This window comes from Contarinia nasturtii, unplaced genomic scaffold (genome assembly GCF_009176525.2).
Source record: "Contarinia nasturtii isolate CC-2019 unplaced genomic scaffold, AAFC_CNas_1.1 Cnas_scaffold_864, whole genome shotgun sequence".
NCBI classification, from domain to species: domain Eukaryota; kingdom Metazoa; phylum Arthropoda; class Insecta; order Diptera; family Cecidomyiidae; genus Contarinia; species Contarinia nasturtii.
In genome coordinates this window covers 817947-839980 of record NW_022198211.1, presented here as the reverse complement: position 1 = coordinate 839980, position 22034 = coordinate 817947, and the positions used below count along the sequence as shown (strand labels likewise).

Sequence of the window (22034 nt, the reverse complement as noted above, 5' to 3'; positions counted from 1 at the left end):
ATTTGTTTGCCAGACTTTTTTTCTTCACATGCCCATATGCAATGGTGCGTGTTTACAGGTTTGCAATTTTTTCAGTTCAGTTCTATTCTGTTTGGGTGTTTTTTTTAGTGCGGTTTTGCAAACGATTAACGTACCAGCTTCAAGTTCTGAAATTAGATTCTATGAATGCGGTTACCAGTTGAGTGCCATAGCACTACTCATACTCACATCATAAGCAAATCGTATGTAGTACACATTGAGTGGTGAATAATTTTTATTTTCTAGTTTATTTGAAATATTTTCCTATCGGCTCTTTGAATAACGGTTTTGGGTGTGACAATCGTTTTTTTTCTTCATCATCATTTTGTTCGTGCTACAAATACCTGTGCGTGCTTAATATCGATTTGCGTGCACACGCTCAATCGCACACATCGTACAGTAAAATTAGAGAAATATCAAATATACGAAATAAAACAGTATGTGCAATTTACATTCAAATAGAGATATGAATAGCTGAGAATGAATGTGAGTCTTCTATTTTCAACATATGCAAATTTCTAATTCCGTAACAAAAATTTGATTTCGACTTTAGTGATGAAAAATGCACAAAAAAAACATCTAAGATCAATCAAGATCAATTCGACCAAGATTATGAAATAGGAAAATTTATATTGTCCCTTTGCATGCATTGCGAGAAAGCCCAACTCTGACATTCATTCTCGAATATTCATATTTTCGTACGACAAAATGAAAATATGAAATGATTACATTGCTATTTGATGAGTATTTTTTACATATGCGGAGTGCTTAACGACCTCAATTATTTCTCTTACCTTCTTCTTTTGGTCTTTCTCATGTTGTGCAGTGCAAGTTAAATATTCATGGAATGTACAAATCGGTTCGAATAATTGTTTTTCTTTTTATTTCATCAAGAGATCGACTGTGAGTGGATGAGGTCAGTTTCGGCAAACAAAAATTTTCTCGCATTCATAGAATTCATAGAGATTGGCTCACACTGTTTAATGCCAGACTAACTTGTTTCTTATTCAATCACTTGTTGCCTTTTGCCTACACACTTACCGTTTAAATTCATCAGACTTTCTGACACAGATCGGCTCAACTAAAATACCTAAATTTATGCATTTCAAATAAACGATAAATTTATGAACAGATTCATTTGGTTGATTTTTCGATATAAAAAATAATAATAGCAATTTATTTCTTCAACAAAAGATTTTGATCTCAATCGATAGACAATAGAAATCTACATACTTGCTAATGTTTACATAGTTCAATATATTATTTATAGATTGCTTAAGTGTATGTGTGTTAACAATGTGTTAAATGTTCATTGAAAACAAAAGAGAAACATTCTTTTACACACATACGGCATTGCTCATTTCGTTTCCAATAAATCGTTATAATTCTGTCGTCAACACTATATTCTCTTTATTCGTTCGGTATATATATTTATCAATCTATGTATCGTTAAATTTGCATTCATTTTCACATTCATATGCATAATTTGCTTTCACCCAACCAAATGGACGAATGAATAAGTTGAAGTGGAAAAAAAATTCCGACGACAACGAAAAACGTAGACGCGTTTTTCAAATTCCTCACATAACATAGATAAAGCGACCTCACGAATACACAAATTAAAATACATAAAATTAGATAGATTTTTCGTATATGCTGCTGTCGCCGTTGACTACAGTGTCTGGCTCGGTTTTCTTTTTTTTTTTCTGTGTTTTTTTTTCTTCTTTAACATACAAGATAAATTGTTTTAGAAGATAAGAAGTATATAAAATGGTTCCATTTCACATTGTAAAAAGATTTTCATAACAAAAGAAAGAAAGAAAGAAAAAACAATACTATACAAAACACTATTACTATTGATATAATGAAGAAAGTCCGTTACAATTTAAGACGTTTAATAAAAATTGGTATATTTTCTATTTGATTTTCGCTTTCATTTCTTCTCATCAGTTTGGAGGGCCTTTTTTGGCATTTTAGTGCGATTAATCATTCTCATTCGACTATTCGATTTGATTTTTCAGTTTAGAGTATTTTAAAAAAGTATCATTTACCATATTGGAGTCGATGCAATCAAAACATACTCCAACTCCAATATCCTAACTTAGGATTTCTAAGTAAGTTTTTAAACAATTTTTATATAATAATATATGTATTCTGCAGGTATTAAATCATAATTAAAAAAAAACCTAATTAAAATGAACTCAACGCGGATTTGCTTCGAAGAATTTTCGGTTTCGTCTAGTTTTTAGTAAGGCACATATTAAAGAAATGATTTGTTGAATGACCAACGTATTTATATTCCAACAGTTATTTATAAACAAATTAAAAAAAAAATGTTTGTTGCGATAATTTCCTTTTAAAATTCCATTAATGCCATTAAATATATTTTACTTTTTATATTTATAAAACTATACAAAATGAATGTGTGTTGCGATATTTCATGGTTTTGCAAAACGCATAACGGGAGCAAGAAAAAATTGGAATGCAGCGAAAAGTGAAGCCGAACTCAATGATAGAGGCGATCGATACGTACATTGTACAGTCAATTAGATATTATGCGGAAAGTGTATGGAATTGGGCTAATTTTAAATATCAAGCCGGATTTTGAATTCGATGGCAATGGTGTTTATATTTCCTGTTGAATGGCAGGAAATGCGTGCGCTTTCAAAATATTTTAACGAAGCATTTAGCATTTCATTACACATCCAATCACACCGATTCACACATGGTTCGCTACAAATTGATTTGTAGTATTACAATATGCCTTTAAATGACGATGACCACTCAATAAAAATGATAATTGACAATGTGAACCAAAGTCGCTCAAAAAAAATGTTGTGAAAACGTAAACTGTGTGTATTTATTTGTTAAGGGACATTGGCCAGAGCGCGTGCGCAAACGGGCTATGCTTTAATTGGCAGCATATCAATGTACGTAAACTGCATACGAGACTGTATCATGGTGTGCACATCGAATGTCCATTGATGCGCATAATTAGTTAGATATGAAAGTGTCGATTTTGATTTGGATTTTTACATTACTATGCTGCTGCATACTTTTCGGTCTCAGTCCATATAGACGATGTTGTAAGAAAGTCTTTTTTCGCATTTGCACAACATTTATGAACGCGCGCGCAAAATCACTGCACAAATTCAGACAATTTGTGATAAATTGTGAATGGCCAATGTTTTGAAAAATCACTTTTTTCACTTCGCTTGAGTTGAAGAAACGAGAGAACGAGAGAAGGGAACACGTACACGCAGCGCACGGGAAAAAGAAAAAAAAAGCTCCAATGAAATTGCATAATAAATTAACGATTCGTTGTTATGCTGCAATTACAAATCACACAAGTACTTGCTTGATTATTGTCGCTTTAATCAAATCGCGTATATATTTATTTTATTTAAAGTGATCTGACTTGCTGATTTTTTTTCTTCTCTATTTCGTCTTGTTTTTCTGTTTGTCAGTGCATTGCGCAAAAACACGGTTACCGTATGTGCAAAAATTTCTATCTATTTTCCGCCGCGTACAATTTACAATGTGTCATTTTTGACGTAGTCAATGCACGCTGAAAAGAAATCGACGACTTCTTTTTTTATTGTTGTTGTTGTTGTTTGTCTATTTCGTTTACATGGTTCACACAGCGGTTTTTTCTCGTTTGGTTTTTGTGTGTGTGTGAGTGTCTGTCTGAATACATGTATAATTTCTTTTCTTCCATTTTATTTATTTTCATTTAACTGTTGTGCTTTTGTCTTGAATCCAAATATTATGTTTATTTTACGATTCGGCGTTCGTACAATGTTTTGTCTGCCTATATTTCCGCACAAAAGACCAAAACTGCTTTGGTAAGCTCAATCGCCACAAACGCAATCGCACACATGGTTGTGAGTTTTTCGAATTTGCTTCATTATTCATGTGTTTTAGCGTCGCTTTCGGTGCTTTCGTGTTCAATGAAGTTGCATATATGATATGTACTTGAAATTCTTTTCATTGAATCAAAGGCAAAATATAAAAACAAGAGGAAAGAAAAATTGTACGACGTAATGAATAATTTAAATTCAAGCAAAACCACCGCTGAATGAAATAAAAGAAAAAAATGGCATAGCTATTTATTTATGCGTCGTATGGTATAAATATAGTTTCCATTTCAGTGTTGCATTGAAATTCTCATCCGGCTTTGTTTTTGGAGCTGCCTGAATTCATATGACTTGCCATTACTGCTGTTACATTTTCTTCTCCGGTCGAATTCTTTAAAATTTGTTTCGAATGCTTCACACACATTTTGCCCATGAATTCGTTTCAATTTCGCTTTTTATGCAATTTGTTTTCTTGATTCATATTATTCTCACCGCGCGCACACACATATATAGAAAACAATTCATTATCTTAAAATATACAAATTTATTAATTCACTTATCGCATCGGCTCATCTTTTTTGTTTTGCTTTTTTTTATTATTTTTTTGTTTCGTTCGTTTACAATCGTGTAAATTTCACCGTTCATTTTATTATGATTTCTTATTGTTGACAATTATAACGTTAATTATGCATAATAATTCTCATTTCCGTAATTGCTGTCGAGCCAATTTGGAATATTAATTTGAATTTAGAAAAAAAAAATGTTATTTCCATTCTTTACAAACAAATAGATGCGCGAATTTAGAAAAAAAAAAAGTTTAACTAAAGAGAAAAAAGCAAAACAATTCAAATTATAAAAGAGCGAAACTTATTATTTAATCGAAGAAAAATTCACCGTTCGTTATTTACATAAAAACGCATTATTCAATGTAAATTGATCTCGAAAGAGGTGTCTATCAAAGCACTTGTACCGAACACAATATTTCGAAACAAACACACAGACACAATAGCATTAGAAAAAAAAGCCAAATGCAACGAAAAGTTGATTGGCAACTATAGGTTTGCAATTTGAATCGCCTTCAACACCGTTAATCATTTGCTTAGAGCATGAGTGTGTATTTCGATTATTTACGTTTGCCGAATGTGCCGCCATTCATTTGTGGTTGATGTGAACGTCTATAGATGGTTGCGTCATCGTTTAGATCTAATCCGGCAACCATTTGAGCAATTTCACGTTCTTTTTTCACATCAGGTGGATTATTAAATTGAAGAGATGCTAAACTTCCATGTGAGCGGCTTCTATGCTCTTGACGAATTGAATAGCTGAATGCACGTTCGTTCATGTGTCCTTTTCGTCGATAGATACCAGTGCCCGTATCACCGGGAGATTCGGCACCCGAATTTCCCGAATCATCAAGCCCTGCAGCGGCCGATTGTGCCAATTTTCGATTGCTCATAGCCAACGGACGATTCATGCCGTTCATTGGTTCATGCATCATTGATGACGGCGGCGGATAAAACATTGGTGGTGGAACTGGGATGCCCAATGGAATGTTTAGTTTGTCTTTTTTCTTTTTTGATTTTAATTTACTTGGATGTTGAAGCGTTGCATATTGTTGTGGCAACATGAGTGGCATTTGCATTGGTGGTGGATGCATTTGTATCATATGTAAATGTGGAACTGATGTACTGTGTGGAATGCCATTTGCGTAACCGCCACGATGACTAAATGTATGGTATCGCGATGGTGGCAATTGTTGAGCGTGCATCGGTAATGGTGCATACATACCATGATTTTGTTGCATATGCATTGCCATACCATTGTGTGGATGCTGCTGTTGTTGTTGATGGTGTTGTTGTTGTCGAACCAATGTAGCACCATTTGTATAACCTGATTTTGGTCGGAGTGTTCCAGATAGACTTTGACTACTTGATTGTTTTGATTTTTTCTGCTTCTTTTCTTTCTTCGATTCGGGCGGCGGTGGGACCGTTGGAATCGGTGCACTTATTTGCCTTGCACGAGCATTGCGGCCGAGCGTCGATGAATTTCCATTCATACCATTCGATGAATAAAGATCGTATGGGCTCTCCGTGGCAATATCATTTAAACGATCCTGTGAACCACCTAACCAGACTTTGTGGTTTTCATCGCCATTATAAATAGATCCAGCTTCATCGACAACATCAATATCAGCGCTGCTTGCGTAAACTGAAAAATTGAAGAAATATTTTTGTTTTTTTTTCTGCATTTTCTATAATTGTATATATTTAAAAGATTAAGTATGTGAGTATTTTTCTTGCGATTTTAATCGGGACAGTTTACATGAATGTAAACAAAAAATTCAAGATGAAAAAAAATATTGCCCAAAGTAAAAGACGGGGGATTTCTTAATAATTGCGCTCAAAATCATTAAAACTAATCAAACTCTTGTAATTGATTTAATCGAATGAAAATTACATAAATGGCGAATTAAGTGAATGTGGGTAAAAATGCGGCAATTGTTGTGCTTGTGCGCGCTTTTCAATGCGGATTATTGTGTACTCACCATTTTTTACTGTGTATGCATCGCTGCCATTTGTGATCGTTCCATTGGTGCTGCCATTTAACATTCGTTGTCCAACACTGTTTAATGTCATCGTACTCCCAGCGCGTGATCTCCATTCGGCGCTGCCATTTAAACCATTTGATGGCGACGGTTTACCCAATGTTCCATAAACACTGCCATTTGTTTCGATTTGACGCGCATAACTATTATCTGCATACGCATGAAAGCAACATCTGACTAGAGCATTTGCAGCTGCTTCACGTTTACAAATAAACACGTGACATTCTAAAACTTTAATTCCAGTCGTACGACGTAAAATTGCAGCAAAAATTGGCGGATGTGCTGCGCGCGGTGTACGTGCAAACGGTGAATCTAATGGCAAAAATTTTGGTTCTGGTGCATTGCCACGTTCTGGAATCAATACTTGACGAACGGCCGCACAATAATGCAGGGATTCAATGGGAAAGAATCGTGTAACTTGTTTACGATTTTCATCAACATTTTCCAATAAAATTCCATTTGACCAGACACTTAACCATGAATCTATGCCTCGCGCACCAACCGCTCCTTCTGACGGATATAAACTGCGGAGCGGCTCTTGTATTCCTTGCAATCCGTCTTTACTTTGACGTGGTACAGCACTGCCCAAGTATAAAACTCGGCAACGACAAATCGGTGTCGATTCACCCATTTTCATTTGAACAACTTTATTTTATGTCGGTTTCACTCAGATGATGAGAACACAAGAAAATTATTGTTTATTATTTTGACTTTGTAATTTTTAATGGTTTTTGCAGATAAAATTCTCTCTGTTGAATTTATCAATCATAAAATTACTGCCGTATATGTATATGTACACACACAAAATGAGTTTATAATCCAAAACAATGTACACTGACACATATACGATGTATAATCCCGTTGTGGTATGCTTTCAGCAGATACACGATACTTTCGTTGTAATAGTTGATGACCTTTTTTTGCTCTGGCAATTTTCGGTTTGCTTTGAAAGTGTGTTCGCAAAATTATCACCTCGAGACTTTAGTGCGCCTTGTTGATGGAAAATTTCGAAAAATATCCAGTTTGCAAAAATCAGTTTGGGTTGTAAAATCAATTGAATTGTTTTTTTTTTAATGAACGCAACGCGCGAATAAAAACTCTCGGAAATCAGTTCAAAACGGTTTAAGCCGTTACAATTTATTGACAAATTATTATATTATGTTATTAACTCCTTGATTTGGACACACAGACACACTTTTAAATATGAGCGTATTTCAATGTTGCACACCCAACGTCAACGTTTTATATAAATTTATTTTATATAAAGGAAAAAAAATATTTCAATATATCTCTGCTGTGTGTCGTTGTATCAATGTTGTTGTTGTCGTCATTAATATAACACGAAACACTGCATTCCAATCACGTTCTCAGGCAAAATGGATGAAGAGGAAAAAATACCGAGCATATAATAATATGAGAGATAAATTCCGTCTTCTATCTCGTTTATTTTGAATGTTTCCACTGTTTCGATCCGTTCTACACACAGATCACTCTACGTGCGCGCACATACTCGATGGCTCGCACAAATACACTTCAGGTTCTCTTTTGATTATATTATTATTGTTTTTTTTTCTTCTTCTTTTATTTCTTCAGGCTTTTGATACGTGGTTCATTCTAATATTTATGTGAAAAGAGTTGTCTTCAACTCTTGCTTCGTTGGTCTATAGGAAGTCTCTGCGGTCGTTGTTATTATTGTTTGAATCGATGAAAATATAGCTTGCGAGTTTATTTGCGTTCGATCCGTGTATTGTGCTGTAGCCGTATATGACTGCAAAAGAAAGATATTCCAAAAACCGATCTACACGGCATGTACAGAATTGCTCACAGACACACAAACGCACACACGATCACATTGACATACACATACAGATACACGCGGATCTGTGGTAACCGACGATGGAACGAATGAAGAATGTTGAAGCAAAAACAGCACCGAATCAAGTTTTAACCGCCTGGCAGAGAGCTTACGTGTGTAGGCAGCAAACGACAACACACCGCAATGGGCTTCAATACAATCTGTAACAAGAACCGTGTATTGCTAACTGCTTACTTATTATTGTCGGTAGATGGTCGTTCTTTTTTTCTTGGATTTCTTTTGCTTCTTCTCGCTTGCTTGCTTGTTGGTTGTCTTTTTTTGCAATGAGCATTCAAACGCACCAATCGAATCGACGACGACGACGACAGAAAAAAAGACACTACAATACCACAATCGAATTCGATTACACTATGCGAAACAGACAATAGTTTTTGTGTTTTATTAGCACATTTGATTTGTATGAACGGACAACGTACAAATTCTTTTTTAATGTTCTCTTTCTCGTTTTTATTTTCACAGTGTCTGTCTACCTTTTCCCTTCTGCATGTAGATCATTGTTGAAGGTAAAGTCATTTATTTTCCGTCTTTAGCTGCTGGTAATCATGCACACGCATACATCGATGTAAATATACAGCCAAACACAAACTCACTTGTCAGTTGGTTCGTTCACTTTGGTCTTTTACTCTCGATGGTGATGACGATGATAGAACAAAAAACCGATCACTTCATGTTACAAGCAACCGAAAAATCGAAAACAGTGAGCATACACACGCACACACTTTGATTGTTTTTGCCTGTTTATATAAAAGTCAAACACACCCTGATCCCGAATCTATGTGTATTTTTTTGTTTGTGTGTTTTTTCTACTCTCCTTCGTTATAGTTCACTCAAAACGATCGTACGATTTGGATTTAAATGTGTGCAATTGATCAATATGGCGACAGAAAAAACATTCTCTCAACAATTTTGCAATGATCTTTCTGCATGCCCGTTACGGTGATCGAAATGATTAGTGCATACAAAAACAATATACGATTTCCAAATGTGCTAAATTGACGATATTAGCACAAGTCTTTTTGCGTTGTATCGTATCATTCACATATCATTTTTGTTTTCTTGTTTCTTCTTTTTTCACACTTGCTTCAGCGACGAATTTATTAATAAGTATTTTTGGTTATGATGACGGTCAACCAGCCCGATAAATCGCCAATAGCATGCGTTGAAACTGGTATTTTATGGTTATTTTGAATTCAATGTTAATCGATGTGTCTCTGTTGATAAAATAACAATTCACTTTGTTTCGGGCTTCACTTGTTGTCGCCGTTTTGACAAACTTATAATGCATAAATTAGCATTAATCACTTGTGAGGTTTTTTTTTTGGCTTTTAAAGATCGTTTCAACATTGAAATGACGAATTTTCAAAAGCAATACACTTTTTCCGTTTAGACTTTTTTAAATAACTTTTATTCAGCGGTTCGATCAAGAATCGCAATAAAAATCGTTTTTTCTCGTCTATACTTCACACTTGAAACTCATCAAATTCATTCTCTCTTTTTCACATCATTACAGCGGGGAATGATGAAAAAAAACAACTCTTTTTTTCTCTCTTTGTTTCACTTGAAATGTGCTTGTGCCAAATAATTCTGGCGGATTTTTTTTTTCTTGTTACTTTTTTTTGCACGTTGAATAACAACACTAAAGAGAAATGTAGAAAAATCGAAGAAAAAAAATCGCACTTAAAATACTTTCGTCAGCAATACAATGTACGAACCGAATCGGTCGCAAGCCAACTCAAGAATGTTACATACCAACGAATCTGAAAATGTAAATGTCGAAAAGTACGGAGCGCTTGTGAAAGACAAAAAAAAATGCCGAAGAATAATGAAAAGACCACGTCGAATATATAAGACTTATGAACCTCTTAACACAAATACACTTACACCGTGTAAAGTAACTAACAACAACGATAACGAGTCTACGGATGTGAGTGTGTTAGCGCTTAGCACACCGATACACCCAAAGAAATGCAAAGAAGAAAAGAAAAATGAAGTAGAAAATAAAACTGGTAGAAATCTTATGAAACTTAAACTCGAATGAAGAGTAGCTGAATGGTGACTAGTCATCGACAGGTACGAAGCGTTTTCTGTAAACGCAACAAAGCACGTAACGCGGTACGTCGAATAATTCGTAGAAATAGAACCAACAACCACCGAAAGAAAGAGATAATGCCACAATAATATTGCAGAGAAAACGAGAATAGATGCAACTCGATGAGATCAGTTCAAAAAACGATGTTGTGTGCATTGTACAGACGTGATCCGTACGAGAAAGACAAACACTTGCATTGCAGCGTCGATCAAGTGAGCTAAGAAGCACGTATGTGCGTATATGTTGCATCCAGTGTATGTTATGTTAAATGATATATGAAGTGTTTGTTATCTTTAACGCATTTGCTGTGGCGGCGCAGAAAAACCAACAAAACTATAAAGGTGATCAAATAACATGCACACGCACCAGTGGAACACATCATCCACATCTAAAATTTCAGTTTCTGTGTTGGTATTTGTATTTGTGATTTCATTTCAGAAGAATATGTACCAAAGAACGCACGGTTTACGTTTGCGCTTCACGTATGTGTCCTAAATTACACCTGTGTGTATAGCTTTGCCTTTATATGTGTGTGCATTGTTACTTGTGCAACAAAAAATTCCAACAAATATCTCTTAGGCTACGAAAGAAAAAAAAAACATTCTTTTGCACACTTTTTACTCCGTTTGGTTTCTGTACCGAGCAACCGAAACAGAATTGCAACACAATGTGTATCGCGACGATGCAGATACACATTGCAGTTAACAACACTTCAGTCAGTCGTAATTATGAGGTTTTGTCTTCATCTTATATTTTTACGTGTAAGGTGAATATTTTTCCAAAAAAGCCGGTTTTATTTTCGATGAAGTAAGAGAAGAAATGAAGAATGTGAACACATTCTCAAAGGTTACACGATAAACAAAATGCTTTATAAATTATGTACAAAAATGGCGCTTTTATTAGTCAATGGCTAGAGAAATGAATCGACAGCAACCAATAAAAATGGAACCACTTGACCCATTCGATAGACGCGCACGTATTTCGCGGCACAAGAAAAAAAAGAGAAACAAATCACAAGCACATTTCATTCATATGTTTCTTTATCAAAACGATTTCGCGGTCATGTTGTCTTGTGTGTGATCTTCTTTTACGGTATCGCGGATGTTCGAATGCAGCAGCAGCGCTGGCCAGTTTCTACAATGACATAAATGAAATTAAGAGAAATTTTTTTTCATGCGTATTTATTTATTGTTTTGCGAGTGAATGGTTGCGCGCATCTACCGTTATCTTGGACGATGACTGAATCGCACAATATAAATCGGTAGACATTAGCGCGACTGGGTGTGATATCACAAAACTAATCGTGAGATACGATTTGCCGATGCTTTGAACTTTCAACAATTAAGATTCCAACAAAATATCTTCTCACCATTGTTTCACCTTCATTTGAATTTAAATGATAAACTACACACTCTCAGAAATAAGACGTTTTCCATTCAGACATCGGCACATTTACAAAACTTAAGGCAAACAACATTTACAGATAAATCAAGCCAATTGAGCATTGAATAATCAGACTTTCAAGATCTGCCACCTGATTCAATGTGTATTTGTATTTCTTTTATGTAAATTGATTGATAAAATCGTATCGTTTATGTAAACAATAAATCAATTTAATATGTTGTTTTTTTAAGTGGTAATTTTCTCAGTTTTATCGATGTCCTTACGGTTTATTTCACTCATTTCTCTCTGTTTATAATAGATTTTAGAGAAGTTTTCAATAGGTCAAAATCTATTGCATAATGGACTTCTAATTACGATTTTAAAATCTGAGTAACGCATACTGTGTTGACTTGTGCATAATAAGTTTTATGATGTCGATGTTCTCCTTTCACATTATAGCTGCGCACACACCCGAGTATTACACAAAAGCAATACCACTTGGAATATATCAGAAACAAAACGAACAAAAAAACATACATAAACTTGCTCACACGCCCTGCCAATTTTCTGTCTCATGTTCGTTGCTTCAGACAAGAAATACCTCTGTGGCCCATTTTCAGCATGAACGTTCATAATTGTAATTTTGTTGTTTTGTTACTGCTGCCGCTGTTTTTCTATGAAAAATGTTTATTACAAAATGGCTTAAGTACATAAATTTAGTTCGATGTCAATACATGTGTACATGACGACAAAAAAGACAACAAAAAAAGTGATCCACAAATGAAAGAATGGACAACACGTTTTGATCGTCAACCGTAATTCCAAAAAAACCATTAACTTTCGTGTTAATCACGAAACGTGTACGAGTTTGAACAGTGCAAAATTCTAATGCAAACTTCATCCGGAGTCATACACTCGAAGTTCTGTCGACAGCAGCGTCTTATCAAGCCATTATCATTGCAAAGTGTACATCGTTTTTCTCTAATTTTCAAAACGTTTCTAATTAAATTTTCACACCTGTAGAGAGTCGGAAACCTGCTATACAAAGAGTATTGTGTGTATAGCCTTCGCCAATTGAATGTAAACCGATTGATAAAACAAAATCGCATTAGCACAGCTTGTTACCTTGTTGTCGGTGTACACTTTGCATCATATGGCCTGGCATCCATCGTGGTCTGTTTGTACGACAAGCGATAAGCCAGATTTATATATAATTGGACAGCGGCATGTGCATGAATAAACATTGGTGTTTTTTTATTGCTTTGCAGCATTCTCCAATGTTACAAATAGTAGAAACCGGAGCGGCGCAAAGAGAAATAGATAGAAAAAAAAACGGGCAAACATTTAAATGGTTGGGCAAAGAGTAGAAAGAGAAAATGGACGTGAGGTAAAAAATGGCATGAAACATTTCGTAAAACTGCATTTTTGTTCATATTGAATTGAATGCATGGCAAGTGACTAGTTTTCATTTTGCTCGACGGTTTTTTTTTTGGAGCAATTGCAATTCTAATGCGTATAAATGCGTTATGAATGATTTTTTTTCTAAAGCGCAACCTTACGCACAAAATGTCGTGCAATTTATATTAAGACTAGTATTTTACCACCAGCATGTAGTTTTAATCTTCAAAGTACAAATTCAATTTGCAGTTTGCCTGACTAATGCACTGATATGATTAAACTGCCAACTATCTCAGAAGTATGATCTCATTTTTTTACTGCTGTTTGTTTGTTTCTTTCGTTCCAATTTTCGTAATTACAAGCTCATGTCCCTTTGATAACACACACTCATTGCCCTATGTAATCAGAAAGTCGCATATTTGTAGCGATTTATTTTAATTTACATTACAATATTTGTTTTGCTTGGCAAAGCTAGCATTTTGCGAAATCGAAGCAAAAATCATACTATTTGTATATGTTAATCACAAGAATTGCATGACTCATCAAAACTTAACAATAGACATGATAAAGACTCAAAGAGCTGTCGCGAAAATGAAATTTTAAATATGCATCTGTTGGGAAAAAAATTAATTTCCATCTAAACGCTGACATTTAAAACTATTTGGTTTACATTAAATGCGGTAAATGTGCCCTGCAAATGGAAGATTTTAATTTTTGTTTGCACATTATTATTGGCTTCATAAAGGCATTTAAAAAAAATAGAAAGTAATGAGTTTATTCAAAACAATACTTATTTGCAGTTATCGTATTTATAATAGTTTAACAATCATGACTGCGAAATTTTGCACATGAATGCACTCTTTCGATATTTATTTTTCTCATTTTCTTTTTTCTGCATTAAATTTTATTAATTTCATTAGAAAACAAATTAAATATGTGTTCATTCATTAAATAAAAATTCAAATCGAATGACCAAATACAATATGAGAATTATATGAATTGAAATGGTATTCGGTAGCGCCATCTAAATTTGTAGTTTTGCATGACACACACACACACAATGATGCCATCCAAAGTGACAATAATAATATAAGAAAAAAACCATAGCAAAGTCATCTGTCAAACATCTGTGTTTTTACATAAAAATAAATCACCAAATTTTTTCCATTCTTCTGATTATATTTACAACGCGATAAGACATATATTTATATGTTCATTATGACGTATTATTTTGGCAAACATTTAGTACAGTAGTTTGACAGTCAAACACAATAAATTTCGAAAATAAATACAAAGAGAATCATTCAAGTAAAGGAAATATATACATAATTTAATTGGTGGACTGTAACTAGATATGAACATGAAGAAAAAGGTAAGTACCATTGATTGGGTGTGTGTGAATTTCATAGGTTTGTTTTGTTTTCAAATCAAATTTCTGGATTCATGCCGAGTTCAATTGTTGAAATCAATAAGTTCCATTTTGTGGATGAATGTAGGTGTTGCTTATGGGTAAAAGTGGTTCGGGTAAGACCAGCATGCGCTCCATTATTTTTGCCAACTATATTGCACGAGATACCAGGCGACTGGGTGCGACAAGTGAGTGTTAAAATTATATTTCTCAAAGTGAATCGCAAATCGCCACATAAAAACATTAACGGTGCACTTATTTTTGGATTTCAGTCGATGTTGAACATTCTCATGTTCGATTTTTGGGCAACTTGGTATTAAACTTATGGGATTGTGGGGGCCAAGAGAGTTTTATGGAGCAATATTTTGCATCGCAAAAAGACAACATATTTCGTAATGTTGAAGTATTGATCTATGTTTTTGATGTGGAAAGTCGTGAATTGGACAATGATATGCATTATTATCAATCATGTTTGGAAGCCATATACAAGGTGAATTTATTCTTTCAAAATCGATATATAAACACAATTAATACGAACTTTTATGATTCACAGAACTCTCCCGATGCCAAAATCTTCTGCTTGGTGCATAAGATGGATTTAGTGGCCGAAGAGCAACGCGATATCATATTCAAAGAACGTGAAGAAGATTTGAAGCGTTTATCGTTGCCGTTGAATTGTACCGCCTTCAAAACAAGCATTTGGGACGAAACTCTGTACAAGGCATGGAGTCAAATTGTAAGTGATCCATTAAAAGAGTCTTTTGAAATTTACTTCTTCGCGTTTCGCGTACCTAGTTCAGAGTCAAATAAATGGACATTTTCATCGATGGTCTCTCCGAAGCTAATTCAATTCATTGTTTTCTTTTTATATCTTCAAAGGTTTATATGCTAATTCCAAATGTTGAAGCTTTGGAACATTCGCTTGCATACTTTGCCAATATAATCGACGCCGATGAGGTGCTATTATTTGAACGAGCAACATTTTTGGTCATATCACATTCGCAACGGAAACAACATCGTGATTTGCATCGCTTTGAAAAAGTGTCAAACATAATCAAGCAATTTAAATTATCGTGTTCAAAACTTGGCGCAAAATTTCATTCGATGGAAGTTCGTAATAGCCAATTTGCCGCATTCATTAATACATTCACAAGCAACACATATATCATGGTTATAATGTCGGATCCAACAATGCCTTCGGAAGCGGCTCTAATTAACATTCGAAATGCACGCAAATATTTTGAGGAATTGGAAAATCCGAACAGTACCTCATCCTCACAACTTTTACACTAAAAATCTTGAATGGCCGCATATTAATATCTTATTAGTAATACAAATATCAGAGATGAAGAGAACCAAATAATTTTTGATAACAACAATCGAAACTTGTTATTTTTGTCATAAATATATATATATATACACAAATTGAGACGAGTCAAATAAAATGAATAAATCGAATCAACGCAACGATGTATTATTGTTTATCTAAAATATTTCATTCAATCATGAATTTGAAGATGATACGAGTATTACGATGAAGTGGGCTACAAATCAAAATAAAAACCTTATAACCGCAACTAGACGTCAAGTCAAAACGTCACGTTGATATCTGTCACTGAAAAAACGCATGTTCCAAACGAGGCAAGTATTTCACCATTTTAATGCCAATTACGAGTGACTGCGAACTTCCAAATTGATTTTTCTAAGAAAAAAAAAATCAAAACTATACACAAAGGTAAGTGAATCAACTTTAATAGTCTTTAGATTGAATCAAGTATAGTTTCATTGATTAGTTCAATGTAATGAATTATAAATTGTCGGGCATATTCACATTATGTAAAAATTGAAAAAAATATCCTATTTTAATTTTGGTTTGCAGTTTGATCGTTGTGTACACCATGTTTCTCACCAAATTACGACATTTGAGTTCTGTATATCACAGAAGCAATGTAGTGCAAGAGACAATACGCAGAACAAAAATCAATTTTCCGGCAATAACACATACGGTGCGAACGTATGCACGATTCATTGACGATGACGATGATGATGCACCAATAGGCAGAACTAGAACACCACAACGAAGAGATTCGTTTAATGATCGAAGAGATTCGTTTGGTGGACGAAGAGATTCGTTTGGTGGTCAAAGAGGATCATTTGGCGGACAGAAAGGATCATTTAACCAACGCGGTGGGTCGTTTGTTCAAAGAGCTGGATCTTTCGGTAATCAAGGAGGATTTGGTGATCGAGGTGGATCATTTGGAGGTCAACGTAGTTCATTTGGCCAGCATTTGAATGCAGTTGATTACAATCTGGATGAGTTAGAGAGTTTGGAAAAAAATTTCTACCAACAGAGTGAAATAACGGCAAACCGAACCGAAGCTGAAATCAATGCATTCCGTGAAAAACACGAAATAAGTGTTCCTCGTGATGTACCAAAACCCATTTTTACATTCAAAGAGTTGCAAAATCTACCACCAGCTCTTGCCAGAGAAATTCAACGAGAAAATTTCGAAGATTGTACACCAATTCAAGCCCAAGGAATGCCGATTGCACTATCAGGCCAAAATATGGTTGGAATCGCTCAAACTGGGTAAGCAATGAAATTTAAATAATAATTGTCCATTGAAATTGTGTCTCAAAACCAATTCTTCTCTTTTTTGTTATTCAATAAGATCTGGAAAAACTCTGGCGTACATTGTACCAGCCATTATTCATATTTTAAATCAAGCACCTTTAGAAGTAAACGACGGACCAATTGCACTTGTTTTGGCACCCACCCGGGAACTGGCACAACAGATTCAAAAAGTCGCCACTCAATTTGGTCGTTCTTCAAATATTAATAATGCAGCACTTTACGGTGGATCGGCCAAAGCTCAACAACTTTCAGAACTTCGCATGGGCGCTCAATTTGTTGTTGCAACACCCGGACGTTTGATTGATTTACTTTCAACGAATTGCGTAAATTTGCGTCGATGTTCTTACCTTGTTCTTGATGAAGCCGATCGTATGCTTGACATGGGTTTTGAGGTGATTTTAATTTGTGAATGAAGTTTAATTTATGATATTAATTTGTAATCTAAATTAATTTAGCCACAAATGCGTCAAATTGTATCACAAATTCGTCCGGATCGTCAAACTGTAATGTGGTCTGCAACCTGGCCACGTGAAGTGCGTAATATTGCAAGAGATTTCTTGGGCGACGAGTACACTCAATTGACAGTTGGTTCAACAGAACTTTGTGCTAATCATAATATCAAACAAGTCATCAGAGTCTGCGAGGAACGAGATAAATTCCGGGAATTACTTCAAATTCTTGAGAATGTTTCCAAACTTGAGAGGAGCGACCAAAAAACAATCATATTTGTTCAAACCAAACGAATGGCCGATCAGTTGTCGTATCAATTAAGCAATCGTGGATTCAAAAATCAACCAATTCATGGCGGTCGTTCGCAAGCCCAACGAGAAATGACTTTAGATTCATTCAGATCGAATCGAATCAGTACACTTATTGCTACGGATGTAGCAGCCAGAGGATTAGATGTCAGTGACATCAAAAATGTTATAAACTATGATTATCCAAACACAACCGAAGACTATGTACACAGAATTGGACGCACTGGTCGATCAAAATCGCATGGCACAGCTTATACGTTGTTCACCCAAGAAAATTACAATCAAGCCGATAAATTAATAGCTGTACTTTCAGAAGCCAAACAAGATATAGCTCCTGAACTTTTGGAATTGTCAGGACAGCGATTTGGACGGAAATATTAATATTTTCTTTGACAAACAATATTATAATATTCATTAAGTCATTAGCATTATTTCAATGTTAGAAACATATTTTAGTGGAAGTGAAATAAAAAAAATATAAAATTTCATTCAATTTTTAGTAAAATTTTATTTGTGTAATAATGGTTTTTTTCCTCATCAATGAATCAAAAAACCTTACAACTGTTGATTCACTCTAAATTCTGACATTTCACACGTGCCTCACAAAACATATGATATTAAAATCATACTACTGCACAAATACATTGTGAGGTTCGCTTCTTATGTAAAGTAAAGCATAAACAAACCGAATAAAAAAATGTTGTTGGCGAAGCGTTCACCTCTCTTTCTTAGCATAAAGTTCAATGAGTTTAGTGGTTTACATGCTACAGTAAGCAGTCAAATTATACGTAAATTTGCCTCGAGAAATTCCAATAATCGCAATAAAAATAGACCGCAAATTACAGTCACTGCGAAAAATGAATTTGTGACACATAAATTAAATTCGTCTATTGCAACACATTTGAAACGGCAACAGAAATTGTGGAACGATTTTCAAAAAGACGAACAAAGAGAATATCAAATGCGGGAAACTGATTATTATTTAAATAAAAATACGGGCAAGCTCGAACACACACGGCCCCACAAAATGGGAAAAAATATTGAAAGCAAAAAACAAGTAACAACAGTCTCCGATGAAGCAGAAAGTGATGAAGATGACCTCAGTGATTGTGATTCGGATGACTGCAGCCTGGACGATTTGGAAACACCGAATTGGGATGACATGAAATTGGTTGAAATAAATAAGAATTTTTACAAGCCCAGTGAACTAACACAGAGTCGATCTCAAGTAGAAATTTCGAATTTTAAATCGAAAATGCATATTAAACTCGGATCTATAGATCATTATAGTGCTCCAAAGCCAATTTTCCAGTTTTCTGAACTCAGTGATCTATCGCAAAAAATAGTCGCCAAGCTTGATGACAATTTTCATGAATTTACACCATTTCAATCACAAGCAATTCCGCTGGCGTTATCTGGAGCTAATATGATTGCAACTTCTCAGCCAAGGTGAATATTTTTTCACATACAAATTCATCGGTTTTTATTGAAGTTTTACTATAACAAATAATTTTTCAGGACTGGAAAAACTTTGGCAATGCTTTTGTCAGCTATAATTCATATATCGTATCAGCCACGTCTAAAACCAGATGAGGGCCCAGTTGCTGTGATTTTGACATTGACAGAAGAAATGGCTGAGCAAATTCAACAGTTGGCGAATATTTTCTGCAATGATGCAAAGATCAAATGTACAGTTGTTTGTGACGATATCAACCAAACTCAAACACATATAAAGCCAATCGATGTTGGTGAACTTCTAATAACCACGCCATATCATTTGTACGAAATTCTTCGTACAAAATCAATTAGTATGGAAAGATGTTCGCATTTTGCATTATACGAGGCAGATAAAATGCTTCATATGTGTTTAGATGACGAAATTTTGCAAATTGAATCACAAATCCGGCCAGATTGCCAAAGGCTCATTTGGAGCTCAATGTGGACAAGTGAATTGAAGAAACTCATCATAGATGACCATGTTCGATTGGATGTGGGTTCTTCAGAAGTTGAACAAAACCTTGAAAATATAAAACAAATTGTTAAATTATCCGATGAAAAGCAAAAAGAGGCTCTATTAATTGATGTGATCGATTTAATATTGTCTGAGAGTGTCAAACAAAAAATACTCATATTCACCGATACTCCAAATAAAGCTGATAAAATTGCAAAAATATTACAGACAAAAGGTTATCACAGTAAATCGTTGCATAACAGAAAATCGACCACACAACAAAATGCAATTTTGTTCGAATTTCAGAGCGAGGCATTTCAGTTTTTGATATTAACAGATTTAGCGGCGAAAAATATCAATTTTGGCAACATATCACATGTGGTGAATTGTGATATGCCACTGTCTATATCAGATTATGTAAATCGTGTTAGTCGTACAAATCGGCCGGGAACGTCATATTCAATCGTCACAGAAGAAGATGGAGACTTGGTCGATGATTTAATTGCAACATTACAAAACGCACATCAGTCAATCCCTCCACCATTATTTATATTGAAAGCAGCCAATGCGAGTCCCGATCACGAAATTAAATTTGCAGTGCCAAAGGGAAAAGGTTTTCAAAAATTTACCATTGATAATAATCAAAGCGATGACGTTAAAGAACGAGAATGATTTCTTTGAATATTCCCATAGAGTTAGTCACTCAATAGAGTTAGTCACTCAATTGCCATCAAGGACACAACAAAAACAGATTTATTTGACTGAATAAAAAATAGTTTTAAAATAAAAAGTAGTCTTTGACTTATTTTTCATCAAACACTTTTCGACTGTAAATTTGACAGCTTTGAAGATTTTTTTTTTTTTTTTTTTTTCAAAAATGTGTATCATCATTTATTTCGCATGACATTTTTGGAATTTTTTCAGACAATATATTGAATTAACTGGTCAGTTGAGCTGATAGTACGTTAGCCAGCTAAATGAGCTAAAACAATAGACGTTATTGTTTTAATGATGAATCACTTTTCTTGTTTTAATAGAAGTGATTGTTCATTCAAGATATTGTCTGAATTTTTTAAAACTAAGGTTTTTTAAAATGTATTTTGGCTAAAGCGCGCTCCGATTGATTTCGTCACTCACTCACTATGAATATTTCAGGTTCATGACACAAACGCGCAAAATTCAAAATATGAATCATTTATTACCTCCCATTTAGTTCCATTTTTTCGTTCGTGTCGGTAAGTATTTCTAGAACTCTCTTTATTTCTGTTCTGCCGTTAATGTGATCTGTTGTTGTGGGCACTTTTGATCTCACTTGAATGAACAAAATAAAATATTATTTGTTTATTGATGAAAATACAACATTCTAATCGATCCATAAATTTGAGGTGGAAGTAATTCGAATCGAATTCGTTTGGATAATTATGTGATAACAAGAGAAAACTGCAACTCATTTTTTATTTTCATTTAAAAAAAAACTCGAATTACTTCTGTTTTAGTTAGGGTAGATAAATTCGTACTCATTGCAAACGAGTTTCGAGCTTTGAATCGTTCAGACACGTGAGAAAACTGAAATTTAATTTAAAAAAGTCTTTAAAAATTCACTGAAAAAAGTATTCATTGTTTTCAAAATGATATGAATCTAGATATGAATCGTTGCAGAGATAAAAACCTCTTATTTTTCACCGTATCGTTTTATATATTTCATTTCAATAAAATAGTTAATCTTAAATCTTGTCCATTTTTACGTTGTATGAAAATTTTAGACATAAAAAATTATTGAACAATAAACATGTTAATTCAATAAGACATTGTGTATTGTATCTCATCAAAAGCAAATGGAAACAATGACCTGTACAACTTGCGAAAATGAAATGATATTTCTCACATTGTGCATAAAAAATGTCTAGCATCTTATATAGAATAACTAACGTGAAAAATACACAGCGTTGTAAATAAGATTAATCATAAGACATTCCGTTTGAATTCAGCATGAGTTCAGTTTATTTTATTGTAGAATTATTGAAGTGCGTAGAAAATAAATCCAAGTGATAACAAT

General features: G+C 34.3%; 4 protein-coding genes across 4 annotated transcripts; 3 read left to right on the top strand and 1 right to left on the bottom strand.

The window, feature by feature from the left end:
• Window positions 1–1155: 1155 nt before the first annotated feature.
• Window positions 1156–10095, bottom strand: LOC116342368. Its single transcript, XM_031769942.1, has 2 exons — window positions 6421–10095; window positions 1156–6083 (listed from the first exon to the last, which is right to left on the bottom strand). Exons 1-2 carry the CDS (start codon window positions 7115–7117, stop codon window positions 4999–5001), a joined length of 1782 nt encoding a protein of 593 aa, XP_031625802.1. The 5' UTR covers window positions 7118–10095; the 3' UTR covers window positions 1156–4998.
• Window positions 10096–14355: 4260 nt separating this feature from the next.
• LOC116342461 (ras-related GTP-binding protein A) lies at window positions 14356–16059 on the top strand. The gene is made up of 5 exons (XM_031770090.1): window positions 14356–14598; window positions 14723–14822; window positions 14907–15124; window positions 15188–15370; window positions 15514–16059. Exons 1-5 carry the CDS (start codon window positions 14581–14583, stop codon window positions 15925–15927), a joined length of 933 nt encoding a protein of 310 aa, XP_031625950.1. The 5' UTR covers window positions 14356–14580; the 3' UTR covers window positions 15928–16059.
• Window positions 16060–16246: 187 nt separating this feature from the next.
• Window positions 16247–18520, top strand: LOC116342471 (DEAD-box ATP-dependent RNA helicase 20-like). The gene is made up of 4 exons (XM_031770105.1): window positions 16247–16369; window positions 16514–17224; window positions 17307–17661; window positions 17725–18520. Exons 2-4 carry the CDS (start codon window positions 16533–16535, stop codon window positions 18406–18408), a joined length of 1731 nt encoding a protein of 576 aa, XP_031625965.1. The 5' UTR covers window positions 16247–16369; window positions 16514–16532; the 3' UTR covers window positions 18409–18520.
• Window positions 18521–18671: 151 nt separating this feature from the next.
• On the top strand, window positions 18672–20724 carry LOC116342442 (DEAD-box ATP-dependent RNA helicase 20-like). The gene is made up of 2 exons (XM_031770052.1): window positions 18672–19476; window positions 19546–20724. Exons 1-2 carry the CDS (start codon window positions 18725–18727, stop codon window positions 20648–20650), a joined length of 1857 nt encoding a protein of 618 aa, XP_031625912.1. The 5' UTR covers window positions 18672–18724; the 3' UTR covers window positions 20651–20724.
• The last annotated feature ends 1310 nt before the right edge of the window (window positions 20725–22034 follow it).